Source organism: Esox lucius, chromosome 1 (assembly GCF_011004845.1).
Source record: "Esox lucius isolate fEsoLuc1 chromosome 1, fEsoLuc1.pri, whole genome shotgun sequence".
Classification (NCBI taxonomy): domain Eukaryota; kingdom Metazoa; phylum Chordata; class Actinopteri; order Esociformes; family Esocidae; genus Esox; species Esox lucius.
In genome coordinates, this window is record NC_047569.1 from 18,755,914 (window position 1) to 18,769,965 (window position 14,052).

The 14,052-nt window shown below is 39.7% G+C and overlaps 1 protein-coding gene across 5 annotated transcripts in view; it reads right to left on the bottom strand.

Annotated features, from left to right (window-relative positions):
- Positions 1-3,630: 3,630 nt before the first annotated feature.
- The window catches only part of fli1 (Fli-1 proto-oncogene, ETS transcription factor), a 39,935-nt gene continuing 29,513 nt past the window's right edge, over positions 3,631-14,052 (bottom strand). For all 5 annotated transcript variants that reach the window (XM_010893301.3, XM_010893300.3, XM_010893302.3 and 2 more), the window contains 4 exons: positions 11,351-11,410; positions 10,953-11,012; positions 7,117-7,164; positions 3,631-6,456 (listed from right to left, as the gene is read on the bottom strand). In XM_010893301.3, the coding sequence (XP_010891603.1) occupies positions 5,927-6,456; positions 7,117-7,164; positions 10,953-11,012; positions 11,351-11,410 (698 nt within the window). In that variant the 3' untranslated portion in view covers positions 3,631-5,926. The remainder of the gene's footprint in view (positions 6,457-7,116; positions 7,165-10,952; positions 11,013-11,350; positions 11,411-14,052) is intronic.

Sequence of the window (14,052 nt, forward strand, 5' to 3'; positions counted from 1 at the left end):
CCTTCAGGTTTCGGGCTATCGCTGGGCAATACGGGTCATTGTCATGCTGGAAGACCCAGCCACGACCCATCTTCAATGCTCTTACTGAGGGAAGGAGGTACATGGCCCCATCCATCCTCCCCTCAATACGGTGCAGTCGTCCTATCCCCTTTGCAGAAAAGCACCCCAAAGAATGATGTTTCCACCTCCATGCTTCACGGTTGGGATGGTGTTCTTGGGGTTGTACTCATCCTTCTTCTTCCTCCAAACACGGCGAGTGGAGTTTAGACCAAAAAGCTCTATTTTTGTCTCATCAGACCACATGACCTTCTCCTATTCCTCCTCTGGATCATCCAGATGGTCATTGGCAAACTTCAGACGGGCCTGGACATGCGCTGGCTTGAGCAGGGAGACCTTGCATGCGCTGTAGGATTTTAATCTATGACGGCGTAGTGTGTTACTAATGGTTTTCTTTGAGACTGTGGTCCCAGCTCTCTTCGGGTAATTGACCAGGTTCTGCTGGGTAGTTCTGGGCTGATCCCTCACCTTCCTCATGATCATTGATGCCCCACAAGGTGAGATCTTGCATGGAGCCCCAGACCAAGGGAGATTGACGTCGTCTTGAACTTGTTCCATTTTCTAATAATTGTGCCAACAGTTGTTGCCTACTCACCAAGCTGATTGCTTATTGTCCTGTAGCCCATCCCAGCCTTGTGTAGGTCTACAATCTTATCCCTGATGTCCTTACACAGCTCTCTGGTCTTGGCCATTATGGAGAGGTTGGAGTCTGTTTGATTGAGTGTGTGGATAGGTGTCTTTTATACAGGTAACGAGTTCAAACAGGTGCAGTTAATACAGGTAATGAGTGGAGAACAGGAGGGCTTCTTAAAGAAAAACTAACAGGTCTGTGAGAGCCAGAATTCATACTGGTTGGTAGATGATCAAATACTTATGTCAAGCAATAAAATACAAATTAATTATTTAAAAATCATACAAAGTGATTTTCTGGATTGTTGTGAAGTTAAATTCATTAAATGCTAGCTTAAAAGTTGAACTTCACAGTCAATTCCAGTAAAGTATAGTTTCTAAACAATACATTGCTTTTCTTTGTCCGATGTAATTTGATGCTGCAACTTGTCTCTCTTTTGTACAGTTTATCTTTTCCAATCTCTCTTCTTTCAAGAACAGTGGCATTGCCATGATGAATTATTCACTTTGAATTCCTCTACATTGGCAATTTGTGATATTCAGACCTTTGTTCAACAATACATACAGACATGGTTCATCAACACTGCGCTGTAAAATGAATTATCTAGTGGGTGCAGATTTCCCCCCACAGGGCAAACAATTTATATGCCATCCAAGCGCTGCTGCTGCATAAATAGTCGGTAACTAAAATGCTTGATATTAACAATATTTCTTCAAATATTCACACTCATGAGATATATTTGTATATACAGTGAGGGAAAACAATATTTGATCCCCTGCTGATTTTGTATGTTTGCCCACTGACAAAGAAATGATCAGTCTATAGTTTTAATGGTAGGTTTATTTGTATTTGTATTCGACCCCTCTGCAAAACATGACTTAGTACTTGGTGGCAAAAACCTTGTTGGCAATCACAGAGGTCAGATGTTTCTTGTAGTTTGCCACCAGGTTTGCACACATCTCAGGAGGGATTTTTTCCCACTCGTCTTTGCAGATCTTCTCCAAATCATTAACGTTTCGAGGCTGACATTTGGCATCTTGAACCTTCAGCTCCCGTGTGTTTTGGGTCAATGTCATGCTGGAATACCCATCCACGATCCATTTTCAATGCCCTGGCTGAGGGAAATAGGTTCTCACCCAAGATTTGACATGGCCCAGTCCATCGTCCATTTTATGCGGTGACGTTGTCCTGTCCCCTTAGCATAAAAACACCCCCAAAGCATCATGTTTCCACCTTTATGTTTGACGGTGGGGATGGTGTTCTTGGGGTCATAGGCACCATTCCTCCTCCTCCAAACACGGCTAGTTAAGTTGATGCCAAAGAACTCGATTTTGGTCTCATCTGACCACAACACTTTCACCCAGTTCTCCTCTGAATCATTCAGATGTTCATTGGCAAACTTCAGATGGGCCTGTACATTTCTTGAGCAGGGGGACCTTGCGGGTGCTGTAGGATTTCAGTCCTTCACAGAGTAGTGTGTTACCAATTGTTTTCTTGGTGACTATGGTCCCAGCTGCCTTGAGATCATTGACAAGATCCTCCCGTGTAGTTCTGGGCTGATTCCTCACCGTTCTCATAATCATTGCAACTCCATGATATGAGATCTTGCATGGAGCCCCAGACTGAGGGAGATTGACAGTTGTTTTGTGTTTCTTCCAAAATCGCACCAACTGTTGTCACCTTCTCACCAAGCTGCTTGGCGATGGTCTTGTAGCCCAATCCAGCCTTGTGTAGGTCTACAATCTTCTCCCTGACACCTATTTGGTCTTGGCCATGGTAGAGAGTTTGGAATCTTATTGATTGTTTGCTTCTGTGGACAGGTGTCTTTTAAGAGTGTGCTCCTAATCTCAGCTCGTTACCTGGATAAAAGACACCTGGAAGCCAGAAATCTTTCTGATTGAGAGGGGATGAAATACTTATTTCACTCATTAAAATTCAAATCAATTCACACCAATTTGACATGTTTTTCAGGATCATTTCTTTGTCAAATCATTTTTGTAAGATTTGTGAAAATCAGCAGGGGATAAAAAAATGTTTTCCCTCACTGTAAATATATATGAGTGAGGAACAGAAGCGTTCAATTTGCCATGGTCTCTTAATTTTAACCCATCTGTTCCTCTCTCAAAACCTTCCTTTTCAACTTTTTTGGAAAGGAAAGAAAAAGGTGCAGTGGTCTCTTAATTTTTCGGTGTATATATATATATATACAGCACTGGAAAAAATATGTATCTGTATAATAAAATGTACACCCTAATGCAGGGATGTAGGTTTGACTTCAAATGTGAGGGGGATTTCTTTTGCAAATGCCCAGTTTTGAAATGGGATGTCCACCAAGCTCATATAGTTGTGATGGTCGAGTGTCCACATACTTTTGGCCATATGGTATATCTGAGACAAAAGTATGCCCAGTTCAAGACAGATTCACAGCTGTGCCACATTCTCTCCATTTCATAATAATGGACTTTAATGGATATTCAATATCTCACCGTTGATTGGGTTTTTTGAATAATCTTGTTCCGGATGTATTTTGAGTGTTCATTTGTCTACTTGCTGTTTTTGTTAGGAATTGTCCTAGGGAAATGAGGGACCTTCTAGAGACATGTGTATTTAATCTGAAATTATATAAACCATCTTAATTCCATACTGGCAGACTTGATTTAGCGTATTACTTAACTTCCAAAGACAAATGGTTGCACCACAACTCTTTCTGTATTCACCCCCTGTGTGTCATAACATCAAATCAATTATTTTCAACACTTTGTGTTGATCAGGGACAAAAACATAAATCCATTTCGATTTCATCGTTGTAACACAATACATTGTGAAAAAGTTAAAAGGGGTTGAGCCACTGTAAAGGAAACAATATAAAAATATGGATTCAATTATGTATCATTGCCTAGCATTCTACTTTCTGGTAGAAAAGGGACCGACAGTAGTAAAAAGTATGTTCAGAAATAAAAACATTTATTTTGTCACATTTCTTCCTATACAATAGCCCTTTTAAAAAGGTTTTACATAAAAGGATATCAGAGCATTTTTGAAATGAGGACTTTTATCTACTGCCCCAGTGACACATGCGCTAGTGGATACCTTTCTATGTATCTGTCCAGTATGAAGAAAGTTACTTTTTTTTACAAGAATATGCTTACATGCCTTTAATCACTAGTGAGTCATTACGCATACTTTCGACAACTTCCTTCAAACTGTCCCCAGAGACATACACAGTTCTTTTGATTTTGGTTAAGTAGATAAATGCCCTTATTACCAAAATCCTGAACTATCCCTTTAATAAATTGCAGGAATTACAATAAAAATACAATGGTTAATTGCAAAATTCAATAATATTTATATATTTAATATCCAAAATACATTGCATATATGAAGTAGCACAGTTCCCCATTCATTGAACATTTTTGAGATTTGGACGTAAAGGGTACAATTAAGATTATTAACGTCATGCTACATTTAACATATTCCCTTTATTTCAAACTAATCTAAAGCAATGGAGCTTCAAGATATTCCTAATGTAAATGATGGGGGTGTCTGCTCTCATTTGCATTATACACCTGGCCCGTTTGAAGGCACAGACTAAAGCTGCCAATTTCTGTTGGGTTGGCTTAATGATATAAGGCATGGAAAGTGTTTTTGGCCTTTTTTAGAATTCAAAGTAACCATAATCATGATATATACTGAATAACAGATTTACTATAGGTATAGGATTACTATTATGATTCAAGCAGGCATTTGTGGTTTTGTGTTCACTGCAAGGCACTGAGGACATAACACATAAAAAAAAATTATAATAAAAACATTGTATTGCCCAAATGTACAGATATAAAACGTTTAAAAAGTTTGAACATACTACATATCAGTAACGGACTTAGAAAATGTTTGCATTTTTGACCGAGGTCAACTCGTATTAATTCTCTTGACTTTTTAATACTGTGTCACATATGAAAATAACTCTGCATAATTTATACAGTAAGTTGCATAAATGCCTAGTTGACCGATGTTTACAAAATAATAGAAAATAGGTCTGACGAACGCACAGCATTCGCGAATCTGAGGATTTCTCTGTTTTCATCCTTTTATTAGTTTACCGGATTAATTAGATCTTGTAAACCATTTATTTTCAAAAGTACTGAGGCTAAAGTACAGTTTCAGCTGTTTAAATACACTTGCTTCTTTCATACAACAATTTTTAAACATCTGAAAAGGCACTTTTGGAAATGGCAGTGCTATATAAATGGACATAGACAATGAGGACTGATATGACATGACTTAGTGCTATGGTAAGTCACTCCATGTCTAAAACACTTGACTGGCAGGGATAAAAGAGATATAGTTAGTTTTTCTGGAAACAAATGTGATTGTCAAATGGAGGATGTGTTCCATAGAACATAGGGCATTCACATTAATACTGACTTGGTCTGGAAAAAAACATATCGGAATTGAATAAACCAACAGCTGAAATACACAAACAGCATATAACAAAAACCAACTGGTGAGAGGCCCCCTGAAAACATAGCTACAGCGCTTCACTTCCAACTCTGGTTTCCATCTCACCTACTTCCAGTTTGGAGGATAAGTTAAGTGTGAATTAATGGCATATTCCAGTTGCCAAAATTTCATTTTAATTCAGTGCTGAGAAGTCCTAGTCTCTGGAGCCCTTCCCCCCAAAGTTCCAGTTGACGCTCCCCACACATAAATAATAGACAGAATGATTAAAAAAAATATATCAGACAGAAAAGATGTGAATCTGAGACCCCAGACAGTACTCCAACAAAAAACAAAGCAGAAGCTTTACTGTATGAAGGGAATGGAGATTGAGACCCATAGTGAATGGGTCCATGTCAGAGATATTAGGCCTCTATGGTTTCTCAATAACTTTGTGTCTGTGTGGGTAAGCGTGTCCAGATTGTGGGGGCATTCTGAAGTGGCCTATGGTGCAGCTTTCAGAGGACAGAAAGGCATAAAAATAATACACATGTAAAACACATGGAAACTCATTTGTCCTCTTAATAATTAGTACTCCTTTTTGGATCATAGCGTCACACTTTTTACTCTTAGAAAATCCTTCATTTTGCCAGTTGAGAGCAGACTTTGGGTAGAGGAGAGTCCCCCCATTCTCTCTGTCTTACTTGTTTTGGTCTCATTGTAAGTGCAGGTCAGCGCTGGTGGGTTTGGTTCTGCGGAGAGGAGGGCAGATCGTGGGAAGACGTCATGATATTGTAGGCTTTAGTAATAACTGCCCAGGTGGGAGGGTACGTGGGAGTTTGGGTGGCGGGGTACACTGGGATTGGGGTAAATGCCTCCTGTAGGGGAGCTCCAGTACGGCGCAGTGGGTCCAAAGAAGTTAGAAGAAGTGACCGGCATGGAGGAGGGGTGTGGGGTCACGAAGTTGACCTTCTGCTGGTGGGCGTGGTAGGAGGGCACATATGCCAGGTCTGAGGGGTACTTGTACATGGAGGACTCAGTGGGATGTGGCTGCAGCGCCTGGGCGATGCCATGAAAGTCAAACTTGTACGCGTAGCGCTTGCCGTGCACCTTGGTCATGATGTTCTTGTCGTAATAGTAGCGCAGGGCGCGGCTAAGTTTGTCATAGTTCATGTTGGGCTTGCTTTTCCTCTCGCCCCAGCGCCGTGCCACCTCGTCTGGATCGGTCATCTTGAACTCTCCGTTGGTGCCCTCCCAGGTGATGCAGCCGGCATTGGCACTGTCCGATAGGAGCTCCAACAGGAACTGCCAAAGCTGTATCTGTCCAGAACCTGACCAGGACACACAGACACACACGGGTCAAATCAACACCTCGTCAATCCTGTCCATTGATCAAACACCAATAACTATAAATGTACAGCTGATTTCAGTACAGTACAATTTTCAAAGCAAAATTGTATCATACTGAAAAGGTTTTACAAAACAATCCACCAGGGCTATAATTAAGCAATGCATTTATTTGCTATATTTTTCTCTAAACAGCGGAAGCTCAACTGACAGCGAATGCAAGTTTAAGCTACCTGTTATTGTGTTTGATTTGAACATAATACACCATGAGGAACATTGCAATGGATGTTGGCATTATCCGAATTAAGTCATTAATCAGCCTGAGGATTCCTCCAAAGCTTTGCTGAATATAATGCAGTGGGAATATAACAATGAACGGCTCACACAAGACCAAGGCAACGGCCTCAGAGAGGCCAGACGGCAGTATTGGCAAGGCGCCGGTGAGACCCCTTATAAGGAGAATGAACTGTGCTGCCTGTACAGAATGCCAACAAACGACCTGCTCATCGCCCCCGCTTGACAAACTCCTCCAACCGCAAAAGCTATGTGGATCCTTCTGGATTGACACTGTTTGAAGCTTAAAACAATCCAAACGTTCACCTCAAGATGAACACAGTTGAACAGATTATTCTCACTGTACTTACCTGGGTTGGCCAGTCGACTGCTGGTGGGCCCCAGGATCTGATACGGATCTGTGAGAGGGAACTGGATGTTTGTAACTGTTTTTTGAGTAGCTTTTCAGAGAACTTTCTTTTGTATTTTAACTCTGAAGTACCTTTTCAAACATCCTTAACGAATGACACTTGAAATCTGAAATTATGTGCGATCAAAACATTTTCCAAAATCCCATGCTCAGTCCTACATAAATTGTCATTTTATATGCATTCATTGCAAGCTGACATTTTGTGGCTCTCATGTTTGTGGCTCTACACTATTGACTAGCACGTCAGCTAGCAGCTTTGAGTGTCACCCAACAGCATGTAGTCTTGAAGTGCATAAGAACAGAGACATTTTCTCATTTGGTTGTATCCCCAACCCTAGCTGTGGAGTGAGACTATGGTATGTCCTTAACTCTGTTACATTCACCCTTTCTCAACTCATTACACAGCAAGCTCCTCCGGTTGTTGAGCTGAGCCCAACTTACCGACCTGTGTGACACTGCATCAGTACGTTTTTAACGCATTAAGACTTTTTATACTTATTATTTGTTTATCATACATTCACGGAACCTAGAAATGCTAAATGGGGGAGGGACTTTCAGTTAGGTTGAGCTGTTGTGGCGTGTATAGATGACGGAGCCAGGCGCAGGATCATGTGAACCAAAGGTAATGGTTTATTAGGCTGAAACAGTAGACCACGGCAACATGTAAACCAATACAGTCCACTCTTGTGTAAAGCGAAACAAACACACAGTATTCAAAAAAAGCTCAGAGAGCCAGTCAATCAATCAATCAAATGTATTTATAAAGCCCTTTATACAACAGCAGTTGTCACAAAGTGCTTTACAGAGACACACGGCCTTAAACCCCAAGGAGCAAACAACAGTAGTGTTGGATTTCAGTGGCTAGGAAAAACTCCCTAAGAAGGCCGAATTTTAGGAAGAAACCTAGAGAGGACCCAGGCTCAGAGGGGTGACCAGTCCTCTTCTGGCTCTGCCGGGTGAGATATTATGAGTCCAATTAGAATAATAAATACATTTCTCTGGGCTAAATCCAGAGTCTATTTGATTCTAGACTAGGTCAAAAGTATGACCAGGTGGACAAGGACAGGGACAGCAACGAGCCCCCCAAAACAGGTACTCCGCAGGTGTGGACCAGGACCTAATTTTTGCAATGTTTCGAAGATGAAAATAAGCAACTCTTGAGACATATTTTATATGTTCTTCAAAGGAGAGGTCAGGGTCAAGGGTAACGCCTAGGTTTTTTACAGTTTTTTGGTAAAAGACCATGCAGCCGTCAAGGTTCACAGTGAGATCTGCTAACAACGCTATTTGTTTTTTGGGTCCTAAAACGAGCATTTCAGTTTTCCTTGAGTTTAAGAGCAAGAAATTCTCTGTCATCCACTTCCTAATATCTGAAACGCATGCTTCCAAAGTAGCTCATTTAGGGGCTTCTCCATGCTTCATTGAAATATATAACTGTGTGTCATCAGCGTAACAGTGAAAGTTTACATTGTGATTTCGGATTACATCGCCCAGAGGGAGCATATATAGTGAGAACAATAATGGGCCCAGAACCAAGCCTTGAGGAACACCAAAGCATACCTTTGACTTGTCAGAGGATATGCCATCCACACTAACAAACTGACATCTTTCAGATAAATAAGATTTTAACCAGGCTAGAACATGTCCACGTAGCCCAATATGGGTTTCCAGTCTCTCTAAGAGAAGGGAGTGATCAATAGTGTCAAAAGCAGCACTAAGTTCAAGAAGCAACAGGACGGATGTGGAACCTTTGTCCGAGGTCATTAGAAGGTCATTTGTTACCTTCACGAGTGCAGTCTCAGTACTATGATGGGATCTGAAACCGGACCAGTGACAAAACTACAATCAACAATAACACACAAAGACATGGGGAAGCAAAGGGAATATATACACAGATACTAATGAGGTGATATGAACCAGATGTGTGTGATAAAAAGACAAGACTAATGGAATGATGAGTAGAGAGACGGTAGCAGCAAGATGACGAACGCCGAAGCCTGCCTGAACAAGGAGACGAGACAGCTTCAGAGGGAGTGTGACAGCTGTTCTGTTTGGACCACAGTGTTGTATACTGAGAACATTGTGAATGGACACATTATGATAGGACAATTAAGTTCAGTGGTGTCCAAAAACTAGCTCTAATATCTACCTGCTTGCCCCATAAACATAACCAACTTAAATAGCTCGGTGCAAGAATATGTTTATGCCTACAAAAATCTTGATATTTGGTTCAACTATACACACTCTTTCCAGACCCACATCAGCCACATCCAGTCTAAAATTAATTCCAGAATTAAAAAAATGTATTGTAAAGTTACAATCCTGACCGTCCTGGACTTGGCGATGCAGTTTACAGCTTTGTCTTTAATATTTACCTCAAATGTAATATATTTTATCACTAATGCTTTGTTCCCAGTCCTCAATAAGACATCCATCATTGTCATCTGTACACTAGTAAACTTGCTGAACATGTAAGACTAGAGTCACTTATGTACAAGTCCCTCTTATGCAAATCCCCCTTTCCCTCAGCTCACTCCTCAATACCAGCCTACCCAATAGAATGCTGTGCTCTGGAAGATACCTTAGAGTGGTCATTCCTACCTTTTCAGGTCATTTATTAAAACTTAGGCAGTCAACAAATTTCAGACACACAATTGTCAGGACTAGCCTACTAGCTAGTACTGCCAGTTAGACAGTAGTAGGCTTAAGGTAATTAGAGGAGAGGGGATTTGGAGGAACATACAGAGTAGGCTACTTGCAATTTAACATAACACGTCAACATTGCAACACAATAGGGAATAGCCATCTGCTAGCTAGACATTTGTAGAGTTTTTATTTTATTTTAAAAACAAGCCATCATGTATTATAATAAAACATTGAATGAAAGCGTACATTTTTGTTATATATGTCATAAATGAATTTGAGCACTGTGTATGTATTTCAATCGTTCTTTTCATTTGTAGGCCATATGTTCTGCTAATTCAATCTCGTCTGCCACAGGCATCTAGGGTTTTTGAATAGTAGTGACTAGGGAATTATATTAACTTTTGAAACTGATGCAGGCTGGTGTTGGATATATTTTTGTCCAAGTCCATCCCTGGTATTACGTCACTCCTTTCAATAAATAAACTGTCCCTGAGACTGAACACAGGTCTGCCTGCCTCTGCCTCATTGAGTTTAACATTGTTCTGTAACAACAGAAAAATTCTAAATATTGTGTATTGTGTAATAAAACCACACTAGTTTACATAAGTTGGTGTTTAGAGGATGTTTGTACTTAAACAGTGTTTGATGATAAACAGTGCATTATATTTGGTCTTCAATCTGAATATTAGAGTTTACAAAGTGTTGTGAAATCCCTTTATGAAGTTAATTTCACATCTGTTCAATTAAACAGTTATGGCGCATGTAAAAGGCCCAATGTTTCTGACAACCAAAAGTTAGGAAATTACAGTGATTTATTGCTTAAATATTAATAACTTTCAGAATTCAAAGCATTATTTAGACATATTAGCAATGTTAGTAAGTTCCTACTGTACATTCATTCATGCTACCTTTTTAATGAATTGAAATATTGTTTAGTAAAACAATATATATATATATATATATATAAATAAAGGAAATAAGTAACTTCTATATTTAAAAAGGTTATAATAGTTTTACTTCTATGTAAAATATAATTACAGTAACAGTAAAGTAGTTATTGGTTTAACCCAATGTGACAGTCTTTAGGCGGAGTGCACACACGGAAAGAATGTGCAGGGTAAGATACATTACCTGGCTGAGGTCTGGGCTGTTCAGCAGACTTGGACACGTTCTGTGTGACCACCGGTGAGGCTGAAGATGGAGAGTTCAGGAAGGGAAAGAAATGGGAGGGGAAAAGGCAGTTGGTGGGCATGGATAAACCACGGTACACATCTTAATGGCATGTCAGCCCGTTCCAAAAACAACAGGGCAGTAGCTGGTGGCTAGGGTAAGTGCTTATAGTTCACAGATTACAGGGTTGACGACTGTGGATTGAATCATTGGTGGTCTGCCTTGCGTGCTTGGGCTGAGAGTGGGCTCTGACACATCTCTTTATGACTTAATGAAAAAGACAGGGAGGACCAAATTGTAATTATTTGTGTGCTTGTGCTAGTCATTCTGTGAGATCATAACATGAAGAATATGCTTACCTTTGCCACTGTGCATGTTGTTTGACCATCCTGTCCGTCGCACTGCATCATATGAGGGGTCTGCAATGTAGAAAAGAGAAAAACAATGTACTGTTGTGGTTTTCCACTATTTTTCTCCCCAGGATCCAAACTAAACTAGGTTGTTTCAGTCACACCCTTCGAAGTTAAGGGCCTGGAAGAAATTTTTATTGGGTTCTAAAATGACACACAGAAAAATATTCCTGTTCACATCTTTGAAAAAACAACGTTTTGAGATGTGAGTGGTTGAAATGTTACCCTTTTAATAATGATATATTGTAGAGGTGGCAGCCTATCAGAACATGGCTTTCAATATAAATGTTTGCCACCCATTAGGTTAAATGTATTGTCTCTTAATCATGTTGAGTTTGTAGACTGCAAATTTTGATTACATATTCAATAATAATAACCAAAATTCGAGACTCTGCCACTCCATAACGATCAGCAATATATACAGCTAATAAATGATTAATAAATGAAAAAGATATTCTTAGTTTAACAGAAAATTTATATGAGAGTGAAATAAACATACAAACCTTTGACATCTGTGATAGCTCTGTTAAAACACAGCAACCAACTATCAAAATATACTGTACCAAAACCTTCAACCACAATTTATTTATTCTGCCCATTTTCCAATCTTTGCTTATTGCCTTAACTTATCATAGAAATACCTAGCCAACATTTGTCCTTAGTAGCACATTTCACTCAGCCTCACTTAAACAGGAAATACTTGCCAGCGCCTACGTGCATAGAGGAGAAGCTTGCAGGTGGCAGACCCACCCCAAGGTGTCACTAAGCAAAGTAGGCGTCGCATGACAAACAATACCAAACCTGGACAGTGCTGAGTCAAGATTAAAAATGTTCTGAGGTTACAGTGATACAAAATATGTAATATCCAGAAATTTTACAGGATCTAGTGTAACTTGTTAAATGCTTAGTATAATGATATAATGGCACGATTAAAGAAGTCCAGAGAAGTTTCCACATGTTCCATCCTGGCTTGGGGATGATTTGCTGCACTAAGACCTGGACAACTAGCCGTCATGGGAGAAAACAGGAATTCTGCTTTGTATCAAATAGTTCTATAGGAGAATGTCAGGCCATCCATCTGTGAGCTGAAGTGCAGCTTGGTCATCCAGCAAGGCAATGATCCAAAAACAGTATTGAGTCTACATCAAAGTTGTTGAATAACAAGAGCTGTAAAAGATTTGGAATTGTCATATGTATCTAAGAATTACAATTATAATTTTAACTGCTTTCATAAGAAACTCAAAATGCTTCAAGAGTGAAACACAATGAAGAAATATATCATGACTGGTCAGGCATGAATAGCTTTGAATGCGCAACTTCTGAAGATGGAGATGGTCAGGTCATGGTTTGGGCGGAGACAGGTTGTTCACAGTGAGATAATAGTGATGAATTCTATGATCTATAGTCTACTTCTAAGGCAGGGGTGGGGTGCCACACTGAAAATGCCTGAGAGCATCGTGGGCCAGATTACTTTTTTAACCAACATGCCTAAAAAACACACAACTTGCATATTATATTTATGCATATTTATTTTCCATGCAACACCGTTTTCATAATTTACTTTAACAATGTTTTTTTGTTTTTGTTTTTTGTTAACAACTGTTATTATGGCAGGCAAAGGCCTAAAAAATCCCTTTTTAGGGTTATTACTCAACAGAAATGTTGCAACACATATTTGCCTTAAAACGTAACTTTCAACTCAACAGAGTAAGCAACATTACATAAGGTATAGTGTATACCAGTTATATAGGTATAATGGTTATTAGGGCAGACATAAGTCTATGAAATCATTTCTGAAGATTTTCACTCAAAGCAAATGTTGGTATAATTGCCGACATCTACAGTACATCATACAGTATATTTTTTGTACTACGTGCTTTGAACGACAGCGATTCCAGCAGCCCAGACCCAAGAAATCTACTTTTAGGGCTACTCACTCAATATGAGCCTCGTATGGGCGTTGACAAGTGAGGTGAAGTCAGGAGTCATTTCTGTTGAAGCAGTGTGCGGTTCTGTTGAAGAAGTGTGCGGTAATGCTGGAAGATGTTCATCAGTGAGGCTGCATCTGCGCTTGGACTTGTTGAATTGTAGCATCGGGTGACAGTTTTTGTATTTCGCTGCATGCTTGCTCTGGAAGTGCCTCTGCAAATTGTACTCTTTAAAAACTGTGACGTTAGCTTAGCAAGTTGCTTTACCTGCGACATGTGCAAATAAATATTTTCCTGACAAAAGTTTTTTAAATACCCTGCTTTCGTTATCAACTTTTCTTAGGCTAATTTCCAGAGACCGCTAGCCATCAACAGCGTATAGTACGTACCATAGACTGTGGTACGTACAAACGATAACTTCCGCGCGTGGATTGTGGTGCTGGTCCCTACGTATCATAGCAACGCAAATACCTTGTTTCAACTTAAAGGTATTTTAAACAGACAGTATGATTCTGATGTACTTACTACTGGGAGTGCCACGGGACTTTTAATTAGAAAAATAAATATACAACAGTAAATAAAGTAACGTAATCTGCGGACCTAGTCAGGTATTTTTTATTTAGTACTATTTTTAAAGTTTTGGATGTATCATTTCCAAGCCCAGTTATGAGTAGGTCACAACTGATAATATAATTTTTTTTAAGATGCAACTAAGTTGGGGAG